The 26,507-nt window shown below is 36.2% G+C and overlaps 1 protein-coding gene across 3 annotated transcripts; it reads left to right on the top strand.

Moving 5' to 3' along the window:
• Positions 1-144: 144 nt before the first annotated feature.
• Positions 145-24,369, top strand: LOC129275783 (mucin-2-like). 3 transcript variants are annotated; one of them, XM_064109120.1, is made up of 9 exons: positions 145-177; positions 5,280-5,313; positions 10,909-11,051; positions 11,707-12,098; positions 12,932-13,036; positions 15,625-15,879; positions 17,572-17,754; positions 19,174-19,869; positions 20,834-24,369. In XM_064109120.1, the coding sequence occupies exons 2-9, from the start codon at positions 5,290-5,292 to the stop codon at positions 21,133-21,135; spliced, it is 2,100 nt and encodes a 699-aa protein (XP_063965190.1). In that variant the 5' UTR covers positions 145-177; positions 5,280-5,289; the 3' UTR covers positions 21,136-24,369. The 3 variants fall into 3 exon arrangements, with proteins under 3 accessions (XP_063965190.1, XP_063965189.1, XP_063965188.1); XM_064109119.1 differs by lacking the exon at positions 145-177 and adding an exon at positions 182-648; XM_064109118.1 differs by lacking the exons at positions 145-177; positions 5,280-5,313 and adding an exon at positions 184-648.
• The last annotated feature ends 2,138 nt before the right edge of the window (positions 24,370-26,507 follow it).

Raw genomic sequence — 26,507 nt, 5'->3', positions numbered from 1 at the left:
TATGATCACTCGAAAGGTCTATCAAATAATTATACTTTCATTTAAGTGTAATATTGTATTAATTTTTATCAACGTTGAAATTGTGTGAAGGTCTTAATTTGGAATATATATATTTTTTTTATTATTGTTTTTACTGAATGCACTCTATGACGTCGCGACAGGGGAATCCCCGATTGTGTAAGTACGTTTCAAAATGGAATTGTGTTAACACCCCACCACCCCACCGGCCACCACCCCTTCCCTTCCCTCCCTCAAAAGAAGAAGAAAAAAATAGTTTTGAAATAATTGATCATCGGTTCTTAAACCAAATATTACTATTAAGAGCGATTTCTATAGTTTCATGACTCTAACTAGGAGCTTCATAATGGAATATCTGGGGTAAAATCTAGCGACAGTTCGCGGTGAATTCAGCGCGGTGGCGATGAGGCGACATCCATATCGCCACGATTTGCGAAGAGGGTTTTATACCAGCGCGCCGCAATAAATACACTACATGACACGCACCCAGATCAGCAAGGGACAGACTGTTCGGACTTCGAATATCTTCTTAGTTAAATTAACAAAATGGTGCATTCGGTGATAATGATTATGAGTTTGGCGTCATTGATGTCATCTGTTGTGGTACACACTGCCTTTGCCACTACCAGAGTAAGCATTTTCTTATTCATTACTATAATTAAGTTAGATGATATCGATCTAGGATTTGGAAAACCCAGTCAAAACGGAAAAGGCTAGAGCCGTGTCGCGCTGGCGCCGCGCCCGCGCTGTGTGGTAAATAAGATTTAAGAATAAATTTTCCAACAAGGTTTGGTATAATTTTTGTATGAGATTATATTCATAAGAATGTGAAATTGAATTGTACCGAATTTGAAAGTGGTATTTATACAACATTTGTATATGCAAAATTGCTATGTCTATCCATCAACATTCAGCACTTCGACACTCCTTAGTTTCAGTGGCTCACTTTATTCATCATCCCAGCTAGACAGCTGGCAGCCGTCTGTTTCGAGGAGTTTTTAAACATTTTTTATTTTTTAAATTTCTCCTCATACACAGACGGCTCGCTATCGTGCAGCCACCATTAGGGGACTTACAATGCAAAATCCCCCCGTCGGGGCTCTTCAATTTTTGTCTTTACTGAATCAAACTTTCGAAAATTAACCCGACCGAAATGCAAATTAATATTCCATCTTGGCATTAATTGCCAAAAAACGGGGATAATCAAGTTAAAAGGAACAAAAACAGTGACTTACCTCGGCTGTCGCGCAACTTCACTGCCCTGTTTTATCCGAACTTAATACACATAAACATATGGCCATTGAGTCCCCTGTACAGATCGCGCTAGAAGTCTAGAACTTCGGTCTCTGTATTTGGTGAGTGAAGCCAACGGAGTTCAGCTGAACAACCAACATAACAGAGACTGAAGCTTTTGGTCTACATCCCAGCTAGCCAGTATAGCTTCTGTATGAGCTGCCAAAGCCAAAGGTACATGACTTTAGACTTGTTGATTATGATGTCCCCAGTGGTGGCACTTCTGTTATCGATGTGTATGCATGATCCTTCCCTTTTTTGATTTTTGAGCTAAGTTGTAAGTAAATTTGCGAACATAAATAAATGTACCGTGTCCGTATGCAATTTTGAAAAAAAGGGTCCATTTTTGTTGATGATGTACTTCTTCTACTTCTACGACGATACTAAGTTGTAAGTAAATTGCGAACATAAATGTTAGACCAAAAGCTTCGGTCTCTGTTATGTTGGTTGTTCAGCTGAACTCCGTTGGCTTCACTCACCAAATACAGAGACCAAAGTTCTAGCGCGATCTGTACAGGGGACTCAATGGCTATATGTTTATGTATATATAAGTGAATTTGCGCGACAGCCGAGGTAAGTCACTGTTTTTGTTCCTTTTAACTTGATTTTTCTCAATTTTTTGGCAATTAATGCCAAGAGCAGAGGGAATATTAATTTGCATTTTGGTCGCGTTAATTTTCAAAATGTTTATTCATTAAAGACAAAAATTGAAGAGCCCCTACGGGGGGATTTTGCATTGCAAGTCCCCTAATGGTGGCTGCACGATAGCGAGCCGTCTGTGTACGAGGAGAAATAAAAACATAAAATGTAAAAAAAAACTCCTCGAAACAGACGGCTGCCAGCTGTCTAACATAAATGTATGCAATTTTGAAAAAAAATGGTTCATTTTTTTCGATGATGTACTTCTTCGACGATACTCGGATCCATAAGTCAGGATGTAGTGCTAAGGAAATATCTTGGGTGCTCATCAGCAGTGCATACTTGTTGGTGCTTATAAATATAAAACATTGTGCTGTTTGTGCAAGTACATGTAAAGTAAAGTTTGTGCAAGTAAAAATATATGGTGGTGTGTGACCTTAATTCGCGTGATACCTAATTTTGCGCACGGTCGAATATCTCAATAACAAATCAATATCTAGACCAAAAGCTTCGGTCTCTGTTATGTTGGTTGTTCAGCTGAACTCCGTTGGTTTCACACAGCCGTCTGTGTATGAGGAGAAATTTAAAAAATAAGAAAATGTTAAAAAACTCCTCGAAACAGACGGCTGCCAGCTGTCTAATCAATATCTTGAAAAAATAATATCACCAACAGAAAAAGCGACCTAAATTTACTCAGTATTTAATACGTGATTATGAATAATTATTATTTATAATCACATATTAAATTTTAGTATTTGTTGAATATATTTAATCTATAAATTGTTCTTCAAAACGGCATTTTGTAACTTCGCTAATCGAAGGTACGTCATAATGAAGCGGTTCAAGGGTCAGACCTATTGAATTTGCTTTGTTGACAAACGGATCGAGGGATCTACACGTGATTGGTCTGGTAAGAAACCTTCAATTTTTTGCCGTTTCATTAACCAATTTTGGAAACCTTCATACGCATTAGGCGTATGAAGGTGTAAAAATAAATAAAATCAGAAACATTTATGTGATTTTTATCTTAAAAGAATAATTTTCTAGGGAAATCCATCTTTGTTTTGATGTGTCTCTTATACATATATTGCAGGCGGTTCAAGGCTCCATGATGAAGAAGTATATGTCAAAATATTTTAAAATATCATCATGGAGTCCTCATGGCTAGATGTGATCAGCATGTGTTTGAGATTTCGCTGACCATGGCATCTCTATTGAAGACCAAGATGCTAAGTAAGATGAAGGGCAGTTCCATGGTTATGGAGTGACATTCAGAAATCAGTTTTAAGCATTCAAACAAAGATATCACTCCTATTTAAATAGTTATTTGCCAAGAAACGCTACCTGACAGTAGTTGCTGAAACCCACTCTTCAAAATAATAACATGTGTTATTTTGATCCACTGAATCAATGAGATATGAATATTTATGATCAGGGGCGGATCCAGCTTTCGCCAATAGGAGGGGCCGAAAAATATTTTCATCAACATTTTTCTCGATTGGCCGCTATATAATCAGATTTTTTGTTGGTTTTTCAGGGGGTAGTCCTAACTAAAGACTCAAGTTTTAAGTATATGTTAGTTTTTATTGTTATAAACAAGTTAAGGTATCTCATGTGGTCTTAATATATAATGCGAGCGCGAAGCGCGAGCTCAAATTCTTTGATATTTTATGTCCTTAGACCTGAAGATTCTGAGGAGATTTTATAATCATGAAAAAAGATAAGTATCCAACTAAACAATGCGAACGCGAAGCGCGAGTCGAAATTTTATTATAGTAACGTGAAAAGAGGATTCAATTAGGACTGTTTTTTAGTGAAAATGAAGAGGATTACAAGTATCACCAATTAAATAATGAGAGTGCGAAGCGCGAGCTCAAAATTTTTGATATTCCGACCTGAAAACTGGACAGTCTAAGCGCGTTTTTATTTTAATAAAGAACAAAGCTGTGTGTCTCAAACAACTAAATGCGAGCGCAAAGCACGAGCTTAATTTTTTGATATACTGACATGATAAAGGAGCATTTTGACAAATTTTGGTAAGAATTTCCAAAGAGGATAGGTAACTCACAAATCAAACAATGCGAGCGCGCAGCGCGAGCTGAAAATTGTGATATATACTAACAATTTGTGTAAATCAAACAAAATAATGAAAGCTTGATGTGCGAGCTAAAATATTGTGTGCAAATTGATTTCAGAACTGGATATATAAGTGCCATTTAATCCTATTGAATGGGATTCATTACACAGGCAATGCGAGCGCGAAGCGCGAGCGAAATTTTTTATATAAAGTCTATTTTCCAATTCTTCCCTCACCTTTTTCTTGTTTCCTTTCGGGGTCGGGCCGGCCGTTACGAGGCTGTAAATTACACATCATGAGTATGCTACCTCTTTCTTACTTTTCTTTCTGTTTTTCATAATTTCTATCAAGTTAAAGAGTACACTTTTTTTTGCAGGTTGTCAAAAAATAGGGGGGCCGGGGCCGGCTCGGCCCCCTCCTGGATCCGCGCCTGATGATCCTGGTTACGGAGTGACATAAAATGGACATGCATATTTGAGGGGAAAACATATAGCTCAAACTCTTTGAACTTTAAATGGCTATCATAATGTTGAGTTATTGATTAGATTCTACATGTAGTTGTTCTAGCTTTAATATGCTGCATAAGATTTAAAAATGTGTTTTTTTTTTCATTAATTACAACTAAAAACATAAACCCATACCCGGTTACGGAGTGACATCTGAAATATTCACACACAGGCAACGTAAAATAAACTTATATTTTAAAATTTTCTTTTGATATGATGTAAAATGATGGCCTTCAGATTATCCAAAGAAAATTTTACAAAACAAGCAATAGTTTTCTGCTAAATTGAACTTACGTAAAAACAATATATGTAGCCCCATGTATAGAATTTTTTGTATGGTTTGGATTCTCCTATAAGGAGATGCGTAAGAAAAAAATTGTGGCTAATTATGTTCCACTTTTGTATTTATGAAATCCCATATGAGTTTTGATAGAAAAATTTGATCCAGATTTAAAATAGAGCCAATATAAATTTTTTGGAAAACTTCCACTTTTGCTTGGAATTTCCCTGAAGAAGAGATGGTACTTGGAGGACGAATGGTAAGATGTCTTTCCTGACTGTCTGAAGAAGGACGAGAACTGTAAATAACAATTAAAAGAAACCAAATGTCAAAATAACAGTCCTACAATAGGCTACATGCACACTCCTACAGGAAATAATTTCAATCTGATTTTAAAAAAAAAGGTATTGGAATCATATTTTATTCCCTATATGAATATTCTCTCTATTCTTGCTATTCTGAATAGTTTCAGGTAGATGCAGGAGATGTACTCCACACAGGTAAAGACAAAAGTTGATTGTTCACACTGCATGTGTCATGTTTTTTTATTTTAGATACAAGTTCAGTGTTTTTAACCATATTGTAGTTTATATGCATGCACACATGTAGTGTACATTCCTCTTTGCACATTTGATGATTTTATATTTTTGTTCTCTCACATTAATTATCTTTTAGTTTGTCTTGGGTTTGGTGGCATTTTGTTGTTGTTTTTTTTTACTCACATCCACTCACACCCCTGAATGATTGAAAATTCGTAATTGAACTCATTAATGATGCTGTTTATAAAGGTGCTTTTATTTTGTTCACTTTGTGTCTTCACATCATGTGGTAATAGTGGTCTTTGTACACTGTTGTTTACATTGCATGAAGTTGGTATGTACTGTCATGGAAGCATGGTTTTTGTCTCACCTGCATAGCAGAGTGAGACTATAGGCGCCGCTTTTCCGACGGCGACGGCGGCGGCGGCGGCGGCGTCAACACCAAATCTTAACCTGAGGTTAAGTTTTTGAAATGACAGCATAACTTAGAAAGTATATGGACCTAGTTCATGAAACTTGGCCATAAGGTTAATCAAGTATTACTGAACATCCTGCCTGAGTTTCATGTCACATGACCAAGGTCAAAGGTCATTTAGGGTCAATGAACTTAGACCATGTTGGGGGAATCAACATCAAAATCTTAACCTAAGGTTAAGTTTTTGAAATGTCATCATAACTTAGAAAATATATGGACCTAGTTCATGAAACTTATACATAAGGTTAATCAAGTATCACTGAACATCCTGCATGAGTTTCACGTCACATGACCAAGGTCAAAGGTCATTTAGGGTCAATGAACTTTGGCCGAATTGGGGGTATCTGTTGAATTACCATCATAACTTTGAAAGTTTATGGATCTGATTCATGAAACTTGGACATAATAGTAATCAAGTATTACTGAACATCCTGTTCAAGTTTCAGGTCACATGATCAAGGTCAAAGGTCATTTAGGGTCAATGAACTTTGGCCAAATTGGGGTATTTGTTGAATTACAGCCATAAATTTGAAAGTGTGTTGGTCTAGTTCATAAAACTTGGACATAATAGTAATCAAGTATCACTGAACATCCTGTGCGAGTTTCAGGTCACATGATCAAGGTCAAAGGTCATGTAAGGTCAAAGAACTTTGGCCACGTTGGGGGTATTTGTTGAATTGCCATCATATCTCTATAAGTGTATTGGTCTAGTTCATAAAACGTGGAAATAAGAGTAACCAAGTATCACTGAACATCTTGTGCGAGTTATAGTAGTTTTCAAAATCAGCACTGCTGCTATATTGAATCGCGTGATGCAGGTGAGACGGCCAGAGGCATTCCACTTGTTACTTTAAGAACTTTTGTCAATCACAACAATGTTTTATATATACAAACATTCTTATTTCAAATAGATTTCTATAAGCTATTCCTGTTCATTTTTATACTTATCATTCCTCAAACAATCACCTTTATGATTCTTTCATTCTGTAGTTTTCATTCAATATTATTTATGGTGCAGTGCAGGAGATATCTTTGATGTATTTGCCTGGTCTTGCAAGTAGATTTTGATAAAGCTGAATAACACTTGCCGAAGTGAATTCCCCCCCCCCCCCCACTAAAAAAATGATAAGTTGTGACACACAGACCATAAAAAGCCACAGTCTGTAGAATATAGGCCTACTGTAAGGATTGAATTTTGCCATGTTTATCTAATTGCTTATAATGTGACACTTTGCTTTCCATACTTCTATTCAATTCCTATTTCTATGCCATTGTCACACACCTGTTTCTCTTTCCTTTTTAGTTTCTATGTCACAGACATTCCATGACCATTCCAATTCAATGCAGCTCTGGAAGGGTGAAAGGTGAACCAATGAGGATGAGATACATGAAGGATGATATGAATGAAGAAGAATGTTCTGAATATAAATGAGAAAAGGACAATGTGGAGCTGCATGAAGTTGGAATGGTAATGGAATGATGTGACGTAGAAACTAAGGAATGAGAGAAATAGGTGTGTGAAGAGAAGTAGTTGTATGGAAAGCAAAGTGTAAAATAAACAACATGGCAAATTAACCCTCACAATACCATTGTCTGCACTTTTTTTGACAGTTTTGAATTTTAAATGTCTTTGACAAGAAAAAAAACACACTGGGTATTCGATCTGTGCATGGGATGGCGATGACCTTTTTCCTAGTGTGGAGAGGTGAGCCTCAACTGAGAATGTTATAGCTCATCAAAAATTATGTTTGACTTTGTTTAGTAAATATGTCTTTGATCGAAAACACTTGACTGTCAGTATCACATGGCCTGCATGCACTTGCATTGCAATATTTTTACATACATGTAGGGTGATTGGCAACACTCCAAGTTCTATAAAGTAGATTAGAGATTGCATGCTCTTGATGCCATTTTAAAAGCATTTTTTTTTTTTTTTTTTATTTAATTGATTTGATTTTTAATGTGCTCATGCTTATCATTTTATGTAAGTCTAAATTTTAGGTGTAGGAGTTCATTTTCACATTCAAATGATGCACACATGATTTTGCACAGCATACTAAAATTTACAACTGACTAGGCCTACATCCCGGGGGGGGGGGGGGCAGTCAAATGTACATGTATTGCTGTACACACGCATGGCCAAATTATTTCCAAACACCCCCTAAACGAGTTTTTCTCTGTGTGCAGAATAACCCCCTAAACAAGTTTTTCGCTGGCTTTACACATTTTGGCCCCTAAACAAGTTGTCGCCAGATAATGACCCTGGGAAAAAGCGTGGGGGAAAAAAAACATACCCTTAACACGTTTGGCTACTCTTAAAAAAAAAGCTTTAAAAAAAAAATACCCTAAATACGTTTGACCCTGCGATTGACCATTGACCAGTCTTTCAAAACTACCCCTTTTTTTTTAAAATCAGTGTTTTTGATACCCTTAACGAGTACACGTGCGGCCCGCGTCCAAAACTGAAAAAACATGTTTTTTTGGTCACGCGTGTGTACAGCAATATATTTGATTGGCCCCCCCCCCCCCAGGCCTACACGTCGACCTACACTGAATTATTTGGTTTAGAAAATTCCCAGACTTGACTTAATCCTGTGTAGACGTACAACTTTGCAGTAATTTTCAACTAAAATCGTCTTTAACCCAATTGATTTGTTTATTTATCTATTGTTGGGAGGACCTGAGGAATATAGAAAAACTGAAGAAGAGACATACATGATGGCTACAAGTGCATGGCTAAAATTTAGATCTGGATGTCACCAATACCATCAGTCCTCTCTCTTTTCACCTTCTCCTGGGCGATTCCATACGTGTCGTACGTGACATTTTGTCAACAATTTCTAGTCTCTTAGCCGATTGCTTGAGCAATGAACAATTATATTTAGTCAATAATAAAGTTATAGTGGGTAGTCATGTGAAAAACTGATTACCAACAAAAAATATTTGATTATGGCTGAATTAAGGGCGAAAATGTTGTGCGTCGTACGGGATAAAAAAATGTCCCGTACGACACGCAACATTTTCACCTCTAATTTACCAATGGACAGCATTTTTTTGTTGGTTGTCATTTTTTCATATGTCTACCCAGTAGTACTCTATTATTACCACAAAACAAATTGAAGTTCTTCGTTTGTTTGGACAATAGGTTGAAAAATGTTGCTAAAATGGCTGATTTTTCAGGCATGGAATCGCCCTTCTATGGACCTAAAATCTAATGAATGGTAATGAACGTTAGTGAAAAGAGAGAAGACTGATGTAGGGTTTTCCAAATAAATAACTACTAACGTCCAGATCGAGACTAGGTTAAATGGGAATCCCCTCTTACCTTTTTACATTGTAACTCAATGAATAGCGGGCATCCATGTAGAATGACTTTGCATTTCTGAGAATTAGTTAAAGGACAGTCCACCCTAGCAAAAAGTTGATCTGAATAGAAAGAGGAAAATCCAACAAGCACAACACTGAAAATTTCATCAAAATCGGATGTAAAATATTAAAGAAAGTTATTACATTTTAAAGCTTTGCTTAATTTTGCAATACAGTTGCACATCCTGGTCGGTATGCAAATGAGGAGATTGATGATGTCATCCACTCACTATTTTTTTTAAATTTCATTATATGAAACATGAAATATTCTAATTCTCTCCTAATTGTCAGGTGAAACAAGAATTGATTCCTCCCTGAACAGTGGAAATAGCGTCTTATCATTATGATTTCAGTGCAGTGCATGTGCGTAGAAAACAGACTTTAACCCACATGATAACTATCGCTTTATTTGAGAATCCTGTTCATAAAGTTAAAAAAGGAGTGTGTTGTGAGTCCTCCTTAAGGCAGGACTCAAATAATGCTGATTATTCTGTTCCTCAACTTTTCATGAATTGAAACATGGATCCTAAAAGATCCATGATTGACACAAAGCTGCATCTTATCCGCATCCATGAATCCATGAAAGCAGTATAACTTGCACCTGGGCTCCGTAACACAAAGATTAGCGATCAATCGCTAAATGGACTGGCCAATCAAGATCAATGTTACACGCGCATTTGGTTTAAGATACTGACCAGGAACCAATCAGTGTGGTTCTTTCATATTTGCAATTCATCGCAAACCTTTGTGTTACGGAGCCCTGGTGACACCTATTGAATTCCTGTTGTGTCCCGGGCCTAAATTCTATTTTGTGATTTTCATTGGTTATTTAAAAGTAATGATCACTTATAACCTTGAAGCACTCTAGTTTCTAGTTTAGTTTTCTAGTTTCAAGTTTATTTCATTTCTCAACTCAATACAACATAAGAAATAATTACACAGATATAAAATGATAACCATACAAATCAATACAAATGAATATACATTGCAAGCAATATGACTATACATGAAAAGTAAAATGTTTATGGAAAACACTAAATAACGTTATAATCATATTAACCAATAACAATATATGCAATGGAAATAGAACAAAATGTATACCATTCTCAATAAAACAATTTGCAAGGCTACATTTATAACTCCCTTTTTTCAATAAATAAAGTTGAGTAAATGGAGGGGTCCATGAAGGGACTGATCAGGAAAATTTTCCTACAAAGTATGTATCTGACAGTTACCATAGTAACAGCTTCTTAGCCAATCAAAATCAAGGAAATTAAAAGACAAAAATGTTAATGAAAAAACTACAGATGAAAAGATGAAATATGTATTGGCTTGTAATTTGCATCATTATAGTGGGGATGGGACTTTGAACTTTCCAAATTTGCTGACTCATAATAGATTTATGTACTGCACTGATACATTTACTATTACACACCCAAGGGGCGAGGGTGGGGGGGGGGGCTCTATAAACAAGCCTGAATTGCCAGACCATGTTAGGGGAATCCCCTTGGAATATATCCAATTTATACTATAGAATTTAACCCATTAACTTTGAAAAAAAAAAACTAAAGGGACAATTTGGGGATCATTATATGCCTCTAATATGGGTGTTTATGGGATGGGCCACTCATTATATTTGTTCATTTTATTAATTTCATTCATTTATCTGGTTTATTATTTTCATTCATACATACTAATTGATTCTCTATTTTCAGCCGCTACGTGATTGTGAGTCAGAAAGCCCTGGAACCTTTAAAACAAACTGTGATTGGGAAGAGTACTTAGATTCACTACCCCTCTGCGGTAAAGGTCACAAGTTGAACATCACCTGTGTGACCCCAAGTCAGAGTTCAAAGGTGTAAGTATATCCCGGCCCCGTCTCACAAAGAGTTGCGATTGATTCGATCAATCGCAACTATGGACAGCCAGCAGCGTCAACATCTTTTATGCATGTTTGTTAAAAAATATTTCTATATATGATGTATTTTCATAAGTTCATTGATTTCTTGACAATTTGGTGTGTTTGCCTTTGTTACAAAGGACATTTTGCAAATTTTGAAAAATTATGAAACTGATGGATTTCCATAGATTTACGATTGATTGGATCAATCGTGACTCTTTGTAAGACAGGGCCCAGGTATTCTGTTTTTCCATTCATGGGAAATGGGCACTTTTCTGTGGTTCAATGTTCAATCAAATCTACCTTTTCGCGGAACCAAAAAATGTAATATACATTATGGTCGGGATTCACAAAGTTGTTTTTTTTTTGCATCTATGGTTTGAAACCATGTCTATGCTTATTTCATACATTAATTACCTTAATAGAAATATTTTGTGAAAGAAATTGGAATAGAGAATAATGGCAGGCATAGCTAAATCAAGATTCGTCAGAGCTTTTTCAGGACATTTCGGTTTAGGATTATGCAATTAATTTTAAATTCAATTATATCATGTTTTAATTCATCTTGAAGCCATTTGTCAAAATATGACTTTTAAAATCCATTTCTATACAGTTGTGTTAGTTGTGAGCCTGGCCACTTCCAGGCGTACGACAACCATTGTGGAAACTGCCACAGTTGTAGTGACTGTGGAAGTTTGAGAACAGTGCAACCTTGCAATGCGGAGCAGGATACGGTATGTGAGGATCCAAAGGATGTTACAGATTCCGACTCCCGACTGTCGACTGGTCTGTCCACTACCGAAGAATCTTCTAGTGTCTCTCCTGGTCTCAATCCTGAAGCCACCACTCCTGGACTTACTCATGGACCCACTCCTGAAGCTGCCATTCCAGAGGCCACTCATGAAGTCTCTTCTGGGGTCTCTAGGTCAACTTCCTCTACAATACCAGAAGTTCTTCCTGCTGTGACAACCATTGGACCTAACAGAGACTTATCTACTCAAAATGGTAACTGATTCAATTTCTAATAATGTTTTATATTGTGAAGAGTAAATCTACATACCCGGTAGCATGCTTGCACTTCCTTTTAATTCTGTCTGTAAATAGGGATGGAAAAACTTGTTGGTGAGCATTTAATTGTATCATTGTAGTTGAACCCCAAAATGTCAACAACAAAAATATTTTTTTTACTCTTAGTGTGCCAAGTGTTTTACTTATTATCGATTTAATTATCATTATTCATTTTCTCTTTAATACTAGCAGTTCAGTCTTTGTGAAAGAATAATACTCATTGCATTGTGTTTGTAGATTATTTTTCAATCATTCATATAAAGTGAGGCTTTTTCATATACCTACCTTCAAGTTTAAAAAAAGAATTGCTCTATTTTTCAATACAAATTAATGTTGATTCATGTTTTAAAAACTGATTTTCCTAAATCAAATTTTCATCAAGTTTAAATTAGAGTACTATATGATTCAATTAACTAGGATGTGAAATTAGCAGTCACCAAACGTGATATTTTACATAAAACACACAAATTCTGGAAATACATTTTTGGCAGATATTATGTGATCCTGATATTGTAATCCCTTATCTGATTTTCATAAATTTTGTTTCAAAAGATTTCCAAATTGGAAAGATAAAATGTCTTGACCAGTGTTGCAGCCTAATTTCTTATTCGAGCAGCCACTGAATTCAAATTCAGCCCCCACCTCCCCCATTGATCAAGGACTTTTAAGTGATAACTCTATTGCTATCGGTATCTCCTTTTGTGGAGTTTTGTTTTTCGAAACCAATAGTTCTCTTTGAGTCATCATGTATGTCTTTCACAAACATGCAGGAAATCACAAGGAAATGATAGCTCTTGTTGTGTTGGTGGTTATACTCACTATCTCTCTTGTGATGGCACTGATTGGGTGTGTGTACTATCGACAAAAATACATTGGTAAGTTATAAAGATTACGATGACTCTGGGGCCTGTTACAGAGTTACAGTCAATCATAACGCCAAAATCAAGCGCAACTTCGTTTTCGGTGACACAACATTTGCTCCAGCGACACTTGCTCCGGTCGTCATATCTCAGAGGGCATAGGATTAGGATTGTAAAAGAGGTTTTAGTTCAGAATAATGCAGAGATGAGGATTAGGGCTTAATTGATCCTGGAGGTTAGGTTTTTATTTGGCTTAACATGCAGATTTGCCATCGGAGCAAATGTCATGGATCTTTATTTTCAACCAATCATAATTGCAAATGTAGGACTTTTTTGGGGGTTGTATTTGATTGGAACCCTTTCTGGAACAGGCCCATAAGCTCTGAGACAAACAACCAATCAGAAGTGTGTATTTTAGACTTGTTTATGATTGTCTGAGTTGTATTAAAACGCAATATATGACAGATGACATAATCATTACACATACACTTCTCAAAGCAACCGGATTGAATTATGTTATAAAATCTTTATCAAATTCATTAAAAAAATTTTGTTACCAATATTCATTGAATCTAGATCAGAGTTTATTTTTTTATGTCTTATATCAATGTTCTTAAATGTTATAAACTATTGTATCAACCATTGTAAATTATTGTATCAACCATTGTAAATTCAGCCTTAAGGCTGCCATGTGGAATGTTTTTTATACTGAAAGAAATAAATAGATAAATAAATAAAACTCTTTCTGTGACGCGCTGCTGCTCTTCCGTATCATGTTTAACATGATTGCTCCTGTTCTATGCTAAAGAGGGATGGGTTTTTGAAAAAAGCTTTTTGAAAATACAAATGTTATCTCAGGGGAGCAATTATTGACTAGATTTATCATGGAAACCTTTGTTTCTTTTTATGGCCAAACCATGCTGCTTAGTCCCTTTGTCTTATAAACTGGGTTCCAAAAGAAACTTATCAAACTTTACAAGGGCACTGCAAAAATTCCACTCAGTCAAAATTAACAATATTTTTACACAGGCTAACTAGGAGATTGCTTCAATCGTCAAGAATCATCATGAGGGCGAGGCTAAAGCCCCTCACATCAATTGGTTTCAGAATCCAAAGTCACAAAATGGCAAAAGAAAGGCCAATGAAAATGAGATGTGATTTAAAACAAACTCCCAAATTTATCACAAATGTTCTTCTCAATGATTGGCTTGATCACAAAAAAGCTACAGGAAGTTGAAATCAAAATTCTAAATGACTGCATGGAACAATTACACAGCATCACACAGATCCCCGGGGGATGTCTTGGTAAACGGGGGGGGGGGGGGGGGGGGGGTAATCTGAACACAGTGTTATGCGTGTTTGTTTTGGGTTGAGTGAGATACACACAAACACACACCGTGTTCAGACTATCCCCCGTTTACCAGGACATCCCCAGGAAGGTTTGTGTGTGGCTGTGTAAGTTGTCCAGTCATTTAAAATTTCAATGTTAATTTCCTGTAGCTTCTTTGTTATTGGGCCAATCGTTAAACATGCCTGTGAAGGACATGTGTAATAAACTGGGAAATTTGTTTAAACCCATCTCATTTTCATTGGTCTTTCTTTTGCCATTTTGTGACTTTGGATTCTGAAACCAATTGATGAGCGGGGCTATAGCCTCTCTGTGTGATTGTACCAATCTCTTAATTATTGACATGTGCTTAGTAAAAATTATTGTGTAAATAAATATATTGTTCATTTTGACTGAGTGGAATTTGTGCAGTGCCCTTGTAAAGTTTGACAAGTTTCTTTTGGAACCCAGTTGATATACATGTATGTCAGAACTGTCCTAGACCCCATTATAAATGGTGTTATATAAATGATGTTAATTATTATTATTATTATTATCATCCACTTTCTTGAAGTGGTTTTCCTTTGCTAGCATTCCAATCATCATCTTCTGATTTTGTTTTGGAAACCACTTCACTTAAAAGTGTCTCGTTGCTATGGGAATGCTCTTATCGGGATCACATGTTTTGCATTAAATTTGAAACAGCAGTGTAGGCATTCTAACCAGCATGAGTACTGAGTAACGTGCCCTACATGCATTGCACACATTCTTTTTATTTCCAGGCAAAGATTGCTTCCCTAAAACGGTTGTGTCTTCATCTACACTTGAACCAGTCTAACGAGGCAAAGCACTCCTGAAAACCACATTGTGAAGTGGATTTCCAAACTGGTTTGGAAGAACACTTGAGATTGCTTTCAAGAGCGTTTCTTGCGTTCCCATTACACTGGTTTCCACTAGACTCATTTCCACTTCACTGGTTTAACAGTTTTTGTGCTAATGATGCAATTTTGCACGACCGTAGAATGAAATTCAACAATCGTAATTAGTTTTCTCCCTTACCGTTCTGCAGAGAAGCTGATGGTTATAGGGACTTATTGGGTACCAAGTGTATAGTAATTGTGCAATGTGAATTCATATATTAAAAAAAAGTATAAAAACAACTGACATTGTTATCCCCATAAGAATTATTCAGCATGCAAAGAGTCAAGAAAGTAGATAAGAATGGGGGTCCCAGTCACATCAAAATCAATGATTTGATTTTCTTCTGTATTCACAGAGATCAAGAGGGGGACCAGACACAATGGTCCAGACAGAGACGTTGAACTCCAGGCCTGCAATGGCGTTGACTTTATTCCAGGTCCTTTGGAAAGAGCTCCACCTCCTGCTACTCCCATTGATAGACCAGATGGTAGATATCATCAATTCAACTACCCAGGTGGAGGCGCTGGTGGAGCCGCAGGTGGAGAACATAATGGCCAGTGCCCTCCATCTCCTCATCAGGAGCCAGTGTATGCTACTGTCAACAAACAGGGTGAGTGATAAGGGTCTCTGTTTGTTTTCTGAAAGTGCATTACCCGGGGGGGGCACTCGACCAAAAAAGTGGTAGGGGTGTGCCGCGGGCGAGGCAAAAAACGGGGGCCTTGGAGCGGGCTTATTGTAAAAAGGAGGGTCCTCGGAACGGGCTTCGGAACTACAAATGTTTGTGAAAACGGGGGTCCTCGGAACGGATCTCCGTATCTCTGTGAGTGCGTATACATCCCTATGGAACGGGCAATCGTGCATGACGCAGCTAGCGCGGCCTCCGCCGGGTGCGCTCGCGCTTAGGCGATGGGCGAAAAGCGCTCTACGGCCGCTTTTCACCAAAATTGCAGCTCCTTATAGCAGATCAATGCGACCGGAACGGCGTAACGAAAAATATGCGAAGCTTTGGAACGGATTCCTTTCTTCTTTTTTCTCGATAAGAAGGAAATGCTATGCCTTGGAGCGGCTTTCTTTGTTCTTATTTTCAAAAAGACAAAAATGCTATGCCTTGGAACGGAAATTTGAGTGTAAAAATGGGGGTCCCCTCCGCGGCACATACCCACTATGCATTATATACTGAGTGCCCCCCCCGGGGTGCATTATCCCTTAGGTTTACTTATCACAGGGGTTTAGAAGTCTTGAGAGTTGGAGAAGAAAATGGAGAAGAGGGAAAAGAAAAATAAAATAAGAAAATAAAGAAGGAGGAGGACACATTTTCCCCTTCTTCCTCTGGAGGCCAAGAAGGAGGATGGGGAGGAGGAGGAGGAGGGGGGGGGGGAGGAAGGGAAGAGGAGGAGAAGAAGAAATAAGAAGCAGAACAAGAATAAAAAAAGGATTGGACAAGGGGGAGGAGAAGTGAGAATTTTGAAGAAAAAAAAACAATAGTAAGTACATGAATTCTTGATTTAGGCTTTCTGAATATCAGCCATAATTTTACTCCAGTTATTATTATTATGTTCACAATCACACAATGAGTCAGATGCCTAAAAAGTAGCAATTGATTTTTGCTTGGCTTTTGAAATAAAAGAATTGAATTGAAAGAATTGCTTGATTCTGTATGCATAAAAATGGCAAGCAAAAGCTTTTGTTGGTAACTCAAATAATTGCTGACTGCCTGCTAGCATTTGCTTGATGATTAAGCTATTGCTAAAAATTGTATCCATAAAGTGAATCTTTTGCTTGCCAGTTTAAGCATTTGCTTGTGTTTTATCAAGCTCCGTCAGAGCAGCTTGAGCGTTCGCTTGATCGCGTTTTATAATCATGTTTATGCACCTAAGAGAGAACCACAAGAAGTACAGTAGCCTACATGCTCTCTTTCTAGTAAGTGCAAACCGAACGCAAAACATTCAAATTGATTAATTAGAAACAAGTTAAAGGAATAGTTTGACACCACACGTCTAAGGAAAAGATGTTACATGAGGGATGTGGTGTTTTGCACTGCCAAACCTTTGCATTCGAGTCCCGCCTTTGTTCTGTGAGTCATGTTCGCACCAGCGTGAGGTTGCTATTGTTCAAACCGCTAGCAATTGCTTTCTGAAGGCAAGAAAAGGGTTCAAGCACAAGCAAAAAGTTATGCATACAAAATAAAAAGCAGTTGCTATTAAGGCATGATCTTTTGCTTTGCTAGCAATTTCTTGTGGTTGAAGCAATTGCTACTTTTTATGCATCTGACCCTATGTCTATTTTCATTTGAATCAAATAGGGAAGTCATCAAAGGCCACAATGACTGATAACCTACAAAGACCTTCTACCTCATCAGGCAACACTGGCAAGAAGAATGTGGTCTGCAAGACTATTAGGAAGGTCTGTAAAGGTAACAGTAAGGGTGCTCGGAAGAAGACTGGACCCGGCTCTGAAGTTGAGAAGGGACAGCTACTTAAATCTAGTAAGTCTTATTCCTTTATTTGTGGTTTGTCCACGACATTAATCTAGCTGCACTTGCCAGTTGGAGTTCAGGGCCGGTATTCAATTTGAATATTAATTACTAAGTATTCTGCTTGAGTGAAATACTTAACCATCTTTGATATTCAATTTCAGTTTTTGGCTAAGTATTTTATTTAAGTATAAGTCAGTCGCATACCAGACTTACGTCTGGCTTGTGTGCAGTTTACAAACGCGATACGCACCTGCAGTCATACATTGTGTGAATGGATTGATACATGCATTGCGCGTTATTTGGATCAAACTTTATGAGAACAAAATGGTTATTAGTATTTTGCTTAAATTTGGCTTGATTAAGTAAAATACTTAGATGTCAGCTGAATATGAGTTTAAGCATTTTGTTTAGCCAAGTAAAATGCGAAGTAAAATACTTTTGAAATCAATATTTTCAATTGAATACCGGCCCTGGTCAGCTCGGCACTTTGGACAACCTGGCCTTGCGGAAAATTAGGTGCCGAGTTAGGTGACTATTTTGTTGACAAATGTTTGCATTATTTTTTCTGGCTTTAACTTCCTTAACAGTTCCCCCCAATTCATGAAACAAAATTTTACCAATATAGTCTACATAGGTCATACATTTATTTCAACTTTTAGTGGATGCAATTATAATTGCTTTAGAATGAATGCTGACTTGCCATGTTGCAGTTGCTTATGAATTCTTACATAGCATATAACAAACACAGCCTTTATGTAGTTTTAAATAATAGGGTTATTTATCTTTGTACAGCGCACACTATGCGATGCGATTGATCTAAGATTGCAACAAAATCGCAGAGCGTGTGCAACCTACAATGCCCTGCAACTGCAATCGAATTTGTTGCATAAAAATCGCAGACAAGCAATTTTGATCATTTCAGCCAATCAGATTTGTCCTAGACAATGACATCATTACCAATTTCCCGCCACACTAATAAATGCATCTAGACAAACCACCAGCCAAAATCATGGTCATTCTTCTGGCCTGGCCATGCCGAGTCTGACCAGGTCAAGTGGTTAGGTGTTGCTGAAGTTGAACAACGATAATTGGTCAAGGTTAGAAGAATCTTAATAGATCTCAAATTTTGAATTTCATTTGACAATTGAGTCTAAAAATCCAAAATGAGCATGTTGTAACCCCGAAATTGAAACTCACCACAAAAAAAAAAGCATCGAAATGGCCCTGCATCAGTGCATGAAGATGCAGCGTGTTTCAGAGCTGTTGCAGTGCGTGCGCTGGCCTACGATGCGAATGGCAACTCGTCCCAGTCGGATCTTAATGCAATCGCATCTCCTTGTGTGTACTGGGCTGCAGTATACAGTTTGCTTGATTTGAATTTCTTGAGTATTGTCTGAGTAAACTATTTCTTTTTGAAATTCATTTCAGAAAATCCGGATTCACCGCCTTCAGTGATTCGTAAGACACCGTCTCTCCCAACTACATTATATCCTCATCACAAACAAGCAGTAACTTCACAAACCCAACCAGCTCTATCATCCCAACCGCAATCATCTCAACCATCAACAACGGTGTCACTGCCACAGCAACTGCCTCAATCGTCATCACAACCACTTCCATCATCACCATCCTCCTTCCTACCTTTAGCACCCTCACAATCATGGTCACCACTACCATCCTCATCAAAACCATCATCATCATCACCCTCATCACTGCCACCACCAATACCACAAACATCAACATCATCACCAACAATTTCAACATCACCACCGTCATCATCATCACTACCACCATCCTCGCCACCACCACAGCCATCACCACTACCACAACAACCACCATCATCATCATTGCCACCTTTGTCATCACTTCCACCATCAACGTCACTACCCTCATCACAAGTGCCATCACCAGCAATGCCACCATCATTATCATTATCACCAGCAAGTCCATCAACATCATCAAAACCAACACCATCATCATCATCATCACCACCACCACCATCATCATCACCACCACCATCATCAGGACCGACACCATCATCTGACACACCTTCATCAATGCCATCAAGAGATGAGGTTGAACAGAAGAACAAGGAAAAATCAAAGAGCCCATTCATCAATCCAGGTTAGTATTTAAGGTACATTCTCATCATTCAGAGATTTCATTATTTTAAGGTTCGTTATTAATTTCAAAATATGCTATTTACATGTATCAAGATGTCACTACTATGAAAATGGGTTTGTTAATCAGATTATTTGTGGCATTATTCCGAATGTTTGTTAATTAACCAGAAGGTTAGTGGTAAAAAAATGTAATAGTATGAGAACTAAGGAACTATATGAATCTTGCTTCTTATTTGGACTCTCGAACCTTCATATTAACAAACATTTGTTTTTCATTTTACAAACCTTGGCATTAACAAAGCCTATTCAATTTTCAGAATGAAGAACTTTCTGCTTAACGAACCTTCGGACTAATGAACCTTTGAAATATTAATATCACAATAAGTTAATTATAAATCTGACAGATGTATTAGGGTTAGACTTGGTTCATGAATTCATACGAGGTTTCAGCAATCTGAAAATATGAAAGGTTTTTGGAAAATGTAGAAGTTGATTGTGCAATATTTATCAGATTTTATCACTGACAGAGCTATAAATCTGACTTCACATGGTTAAAAATCCATCTAGGTCATATTTCATACTAGTTACTCAATTTGTTACAAGGGGGTGAGAGTGTTCTTTATACCACGGTCACATTTGTTCTACGGCGAGTTGAAAACAGCCGTTTTATTATTTTTTGTCCAACTACATGTAGGTGGTTTGAATCAAAATTAATAGAACGGCTGTTTCCTACTCGCCGTACGGCCGCCGTAGAGCAAATGTGACCAAGGTATAAGTAAAGATCAATCAATATCGTGAAGCACCATACCCTTCACTATTAAAAAAAAAAAATTTACACACATTTCCCTAAATATTTCAGCACATAATTCATCATTTTCTGGGGATGGATGGGGGGGGGGAGGGCTAAGCTTCTATCACACCTTTCCGGAATACGAGTTGTTTTCTACGTCTTTTTTATATTTTAGATGAAGTCGTGTCTGAGACGTTTTTGGACAGGGTCACAGATGTTATAAGTCTGACCACGGTGGAACGGGTCGCCCGGACCTGTGGCCTGCCGCAGGTAGAAATAGACAACCTGAAAGTCTCGTCACGTTCATGTCCAAAGGATAATGGATTCCACATCCTATGTGCCGTCCTCAAACTCCTGGGATGCAGCCTGACCTATGAAAGGCTGCTGAAAGCGATAAAGACGTGTAAAAACAAGGATGCTGCCGATACTCTCATCAGAGAGTACAGCATCAATATGACCTTTGATGAGACAAGGTGATGGCGTGTTGTCTAATTTGTATGTCAGGTCTCCCGGTTCATTGAAGCACTGGAGATTGCAAAAGAAATTTTGGGATTTCTATATCGTAGGTCCTTTAAACTGTTGACATGGCAAGTTTGTAAAAACTTTTACTTGGGTATTCTCGAGACACTCTTGTTGGCAGTGATCCCTTTTCATCCTTTCCTTTTGTTTCCAGTCAGAAGGTGATTTAAGGTACTTTGGTGGATATATGCAATATGAATATCCAATATTTTTTATTGTTATTGTAATCAAAATCATCTTTATCTGAATTATTACTATTATCGTCATTATTTCTATTGTTTTATTATTTTTATTATTGTTAACATAACTTTAATAATTATAATTGAATTAATACTGGTATGTTGTTATTACTTCTAAAGTATGAACAGTAACTTTTTGAAAGATATACATGTAATTGATGAATAATATGTAAATCTTAAAAATATTCTAACTGAAATTTGAAAACTGGAAAATAAGTCAAATGTGATATGATTAGTAAAATCATGTGGTCTTCCATTCAGTTTTCAAAATGCTCTTCACTATGGTTGCCTTCATTAATACCTTTTAAGTTCAAAATTTGCATGTGTTGTTTCAAAGTTACATTGTACTATATTTTGGTATAATGTTTCATGAGTACTCTTTTGTGTTATTTCATACAGTGTGTGTATACTTGTTTGTGTGTGTATTCGTCTGTATTGTATTCATTTCTTTTATATTTATTCAATGATCATGCCTCAAGAAATATATTGAAAAAAAAATATTGAAGCTCTTTATTAGTCATTTGATAAGTTTGTTTACGCAGGTATTAAATCATTTATAAGTGAAATGTGATGCTAACATTTTAGCATTTGCAGAAAGGAAAGGTAAAAAAAAAAAAAAAAAAAAAAAAAAAAAAACATGTTGTATTTCATATTGCTAAATAAAAGTAAACACATGCATTGATAAATGAATATGGGTAGGTTTTTTTTTTTCAAAGATAATGTATTTCCCCAAAATCAGAGGGAGTTTCAAACCCCCTCAGGTATTTATTCTGATCTGTTTATATTAAGCTGCATTTTTTACTCAAGGTTGAATTAAAATGTGTCTGTACAGACAGTAATCTGCAGTCTTAATCTTGATGACAGTACAAAATACTTTGTATTTATAACAATATGAAATAGTAATTACTGTGTAGCTTTTATTACTTTCTTTTCACATTCAGATATTTTGTAGAAATATGGCACACGGAAAACATGGTCCATGTATAGATATTAACAGAAATACACAAACTGCCTGTTTCGGAATTCCTATATCCTTAACACCTTGTATATTCCGTAGTGTATTACGTATATATATAGCCTATTAGCCTCCATCAATTATTTTCTGTTTGTATGAAGCTAGTGGAGAAGTGGGCAAGTCTATGAGGTAAAACCTTGTAACATTGACAGTAAATATTTATTGTTCTTTGTAATGGGCTCAGTGCACACGTCTGTGTTTTACAGTACTACTTGCAGGCAACTTGCCAAAGAAAGCATATAAATATAGTGTGAGAAATTATACATGTACAATAGCTTTGGCAACTCTTTGTGTTCAAAATAATGTTGTGAAATATGTGAGAGAACAATGGTAGGCATAGATGAAATCAAAGTTCCCCAGAGCTGTCCTCCCTTGCTGAAAAAATGCCTCTGCTGGGAACTGAATCCATGCCCCCAGCTAAGAATGCCAGTGCCTTAACCACTAGACCACAGAGATGGGTTAGTGGCTAGGGCAAACCCGACCCAATTGACCGTCAGATAAATTTACAACCTCACCGATTGTTGATGAGTTTTGAAAAATGATGAGCCGCCAGCTTGATCAAATCGAATGCTTACAGACAAATTATACATTTGTGAGAAATTGTATTTTGTACAACAGTATGGCAACTCTTTTTATTTAAATGTTGTGAAATTAATGAGGTAAGAGCATAAGTTCAGTTTCAGTTCAGTTTTTATTTGTTCTCTTTTCCAACAAGCATATACCATTCATACATATATCAATAAATTCAACAATTAAAGTAATACAATACAGGCAATACAAAATTCAATAATAAATTTGAAACCAAAATTAAAAGTACTCATTGCAATCCAAAAAGCTATATTGATGAATTAGTAATGTTTGTAATGAAATGGAGAGGTCCATTGAGAAGCTGGTCTTCGAATAATGGTAGGTGAAGCTTAAAATCAAAGTTCCTCAGAGCTAACCTCCCTTTCAAAAATTTTGGTGAGGCCGAAAAAATGCATTTTCTACACTTACTAACTGGTTCCCGTAGCTCATGGTCAGTGATGATAAAATATGCATTTTACTTTTCAAAATAATTGTTGAATCTAATATATAATCTTTATATTACAACTCGATATGTAATATGAATGGTATTGAGTGATGTTTTGGTAGAATAGTATAGAAATTCTGAAATATTTTTGCTGTCAGTATGGATTGTACAGAGTGAATATGATCTCTGTTTTAGAGAAGAATGGTGCATTATCTTGCTGCGTTATCTTCCAATTCAACTGGAAACGTTTGAAAGGAGGTTCAAATTCTTGAGATAAGATTTCACTCAAAGATCAGAAATGTAAAGATTAAAAAAAGAAGTATATGTAAATATAAAGATTATAATTAAGGTCTGAAGATGTAAGATATATTTTAAGATATATACAATATATTTAAGATTGTACAATATTGCCATGGAAATTTGTATATTTGCATGAATATGCATATGCTTTATTGATAATACTATACATGTATTATTGTTGTAGAAATATTGGATAACTGTATATAAAGTGTGTAGAGCAGATGATATTAGTATCAGTTTTATTATTATTGATAGTAGTAGTAGTGTAGTAGTAGTAGTAGTAGTAGTAGTAGTAGTAGTAGTAGTAGTAGTAGTAGTAGTAGTAGTAGTAGTAGTAGTAGTAGTAGTAGTAGTAGTAGTAGTAGTAGTAGTAGTAGCAGTAGCAGTGGCAGTGGCAGTAGTAGTAGTAGTCGTAAAAGATTGGAAAAGTTGTCAGCCCCCACCCTTTGCCTGAATTGGTCATAAAGGGCATTTTTTGTTAATTTGGACAAAATATACATTTTCAATAAGTGAGATGAATGTGGACAGATATGATGACAGATCCAGGGGTGATATTGATATTGAAGTGTAATGATTGTAATAAAGAAAAAGATGCTACCACATCCCTTCTTGGTAACCCCCCCCCCCCCTGAAAAAAACTAGAAGACCAATCATATTTCTTAGTAAAACAAGCTGAACAAAATCTCCTGCACTGATTGATTAACTCCTTAAACCTCCGAGGTGTCAATGACTTCTTTAATTGCATTGTGAAATTCTCTCAAAATGATTGGATATATGTATTGTACATTTTATAGAAAAATTGTATAAGTGAAGCTCACTCTAGCCAGTAATGAAGAGTTAGCCTGATTATAACCCTGACATTGTGTGCTCTATGCAAGTTTTTTTTAAGCAACCATTTTGTAGAAAAATGTTGAATATAATCTACCTGGAAAACTATTTTTGAAAAGTTCATGAAAATCATAGCACACATAGAAATATAATTTTCCTTGTATATAACTTTATCAAATCATTTATCTTAAAGAAAAAGAAGAAAATAAATATTGAAATACATGTATGGTATAAAAGAAAAAATAAAATGCATACCCTTTTCTCCAAGAATTTAGTACAAATCTTGAATTATATAATTAATCCTGAATCTAATAAATTGCCAAAAAATGAGGATGTGGGTTGGCTTCCCATAGCTAAAGATGTGTGTAAGTTTAATATTCTCCCCAACCCCCCTCCCCTAAAAAAAAATAATTCTACCCCTCCCCAGAGAGTCCTTCAGATGTAAGTTATTTGGGCAGTTCCACTCGATCAAAGGGAGGTGTGTTACTTTGAACGTTCCCTTCTGTGAGAGAAGTGTGCAATATGCTTATTTTATTTCGAATTTCATTTTTTATTATTTTACATGAAATGAATTTCCATTGAACAATAAGATCATAGGAAATGATGATTACGTTTTTTTTTTGCTATAATTTTTTTTCATGAATTGAACTTACAGTAAAAATGCTGTTTAAAATTTAAACAACGCTGTGTACCCTCCACTGAACAGGACTTGTGTAGTTACCCAAGAAGAAGAAGACTGTACAAACATAACAATGCATGCTTAATTTATTAAGAATTGAATATTAAAAAAAATAAAATATGTTGTTTAAGATGTTAAACACTTGTTTAAACCATTTAAACAACTACTTTCATCAGTAAACATCATCGTAAAAAAATTTAAACAGCATTTTTATTGTGTATGTGATGTATTGTCCTGTTTTCATCTCTAACTACTATCTATCTATTATTTTATTTTTATTGGCACGCAAGTCAATTTGACTATTTGTGCTAGCTAATAACTTGAATTTTTATTTGGCTTTAATGCCTGAAAAATAAAATTTGATTGGCTTTTGTGCCAGCTTTGATATTTATGCACCATTTATCAAACCATGGTGTTATATTGATTTTGATGCACCATTTATGTTTTCATGGTGTTATTTTCATGCACCATTTATTATCATGGTGTTATTTATGGGTCTTAATAGGGTAATATTATTTTTCAATTCAATTTTCATTATCTTGTTGCGACAAGTCAATCCAGGTGAAAAAAACAGAGATTGTGACCAAAATTACTCTGGAAAAAATGTGAGAGACTTTTGCAAACCACCCACTGAATATGTCTAGCAAAGTGTGATATAACATGAAATTTGGGGTAATGTTTATTTCACATTTTAACATCTGCCGTCACGTCGTGACGCTAGTAAGCAAAATTTTGTTTGGAGCGTAACTGCCCAGGAAGATCAATAATGATTATGAATTTTGCCCGAAGAGTTCGCGTAGCATAGATTTAAATACTTTTATTGTAAGAAATCAGTTTCCCTTTTTAATGATAGTTAATTCTTGGAGATTATCTGAAATAAACTGCTGAGAATCGAAGAATCAAAGAATTATTCAGAGTTTTATCTTTAAGACAAAAGTATAAGTTTTTATAATGCAAAGTTTGGTGGAAATGATATGGAATTCACTTTAAATCTGGAACATCCTGAAGCTTGCATGGGAAGAATAATTTTATTTAAAATTATGAATGTCTGATATAGGAATGGGGTGTATGTGTAATTAAAGCCCTTCATGTTATGGCGCAGTCACATTTCGCCTACGGTGTCCGTACGAGTTAATTTTTGTACCAGCTTCCTGTATGTGGTTCGTGTGGTTTTTCAACTCACCGTCCGGACCACGGACTTTTATTTCCGTGGTCCGGACATGCATCATAGGGGAAACGTGACTGCAGCAAAAAGCT

Source organism: Lytechinus pictus, chromosome 14, assembly GCF_037042905.1.
Source record: "Lytechinus pictus isolate F3 Inbred chromosome 14, Lp3.0, whole genome shotgun sequence".
Taxonomy (NCBI): Eukaryota; Metazoa; Echinodermata; class Echinoidea; order Temnopleuroida; family Toxopneustidae; genus Lytechinus; species Lytechinus pictus.
The sequence above is the reverse complement of the archived record's forward strand: the minus strand, read 5'-3'. Positions and strand labels throughout refer to the sequence as shown.

What these genes read in the sequence shown, in the direction of transcription:
- LOC129275783 (XM_064109118.1), top strand. Translation starts at nt 565, where the DNA reads ATGGTGCATTCGGTGATAATGATTATGAGTTTGGCGTCATTGATGTCA. An exon ending in CCAAGTCAGAGTTCAAAGGT is followed by an intron (nt 11,052 to 11,706) that starts GTAAGTATATCC and finishes ATTTCTATACAG; the next exon opens with TTGTGTTAGTTGTGAGCCTG. An exon ending in AGACTTATCTACTCAAAATG is followed by an intron (nt 12,099 to 12,931) that starts GTAACTGATTCA and finishes ACAAACATGCAG; the next exon opens with GAAATCACAAGGAAATGATA.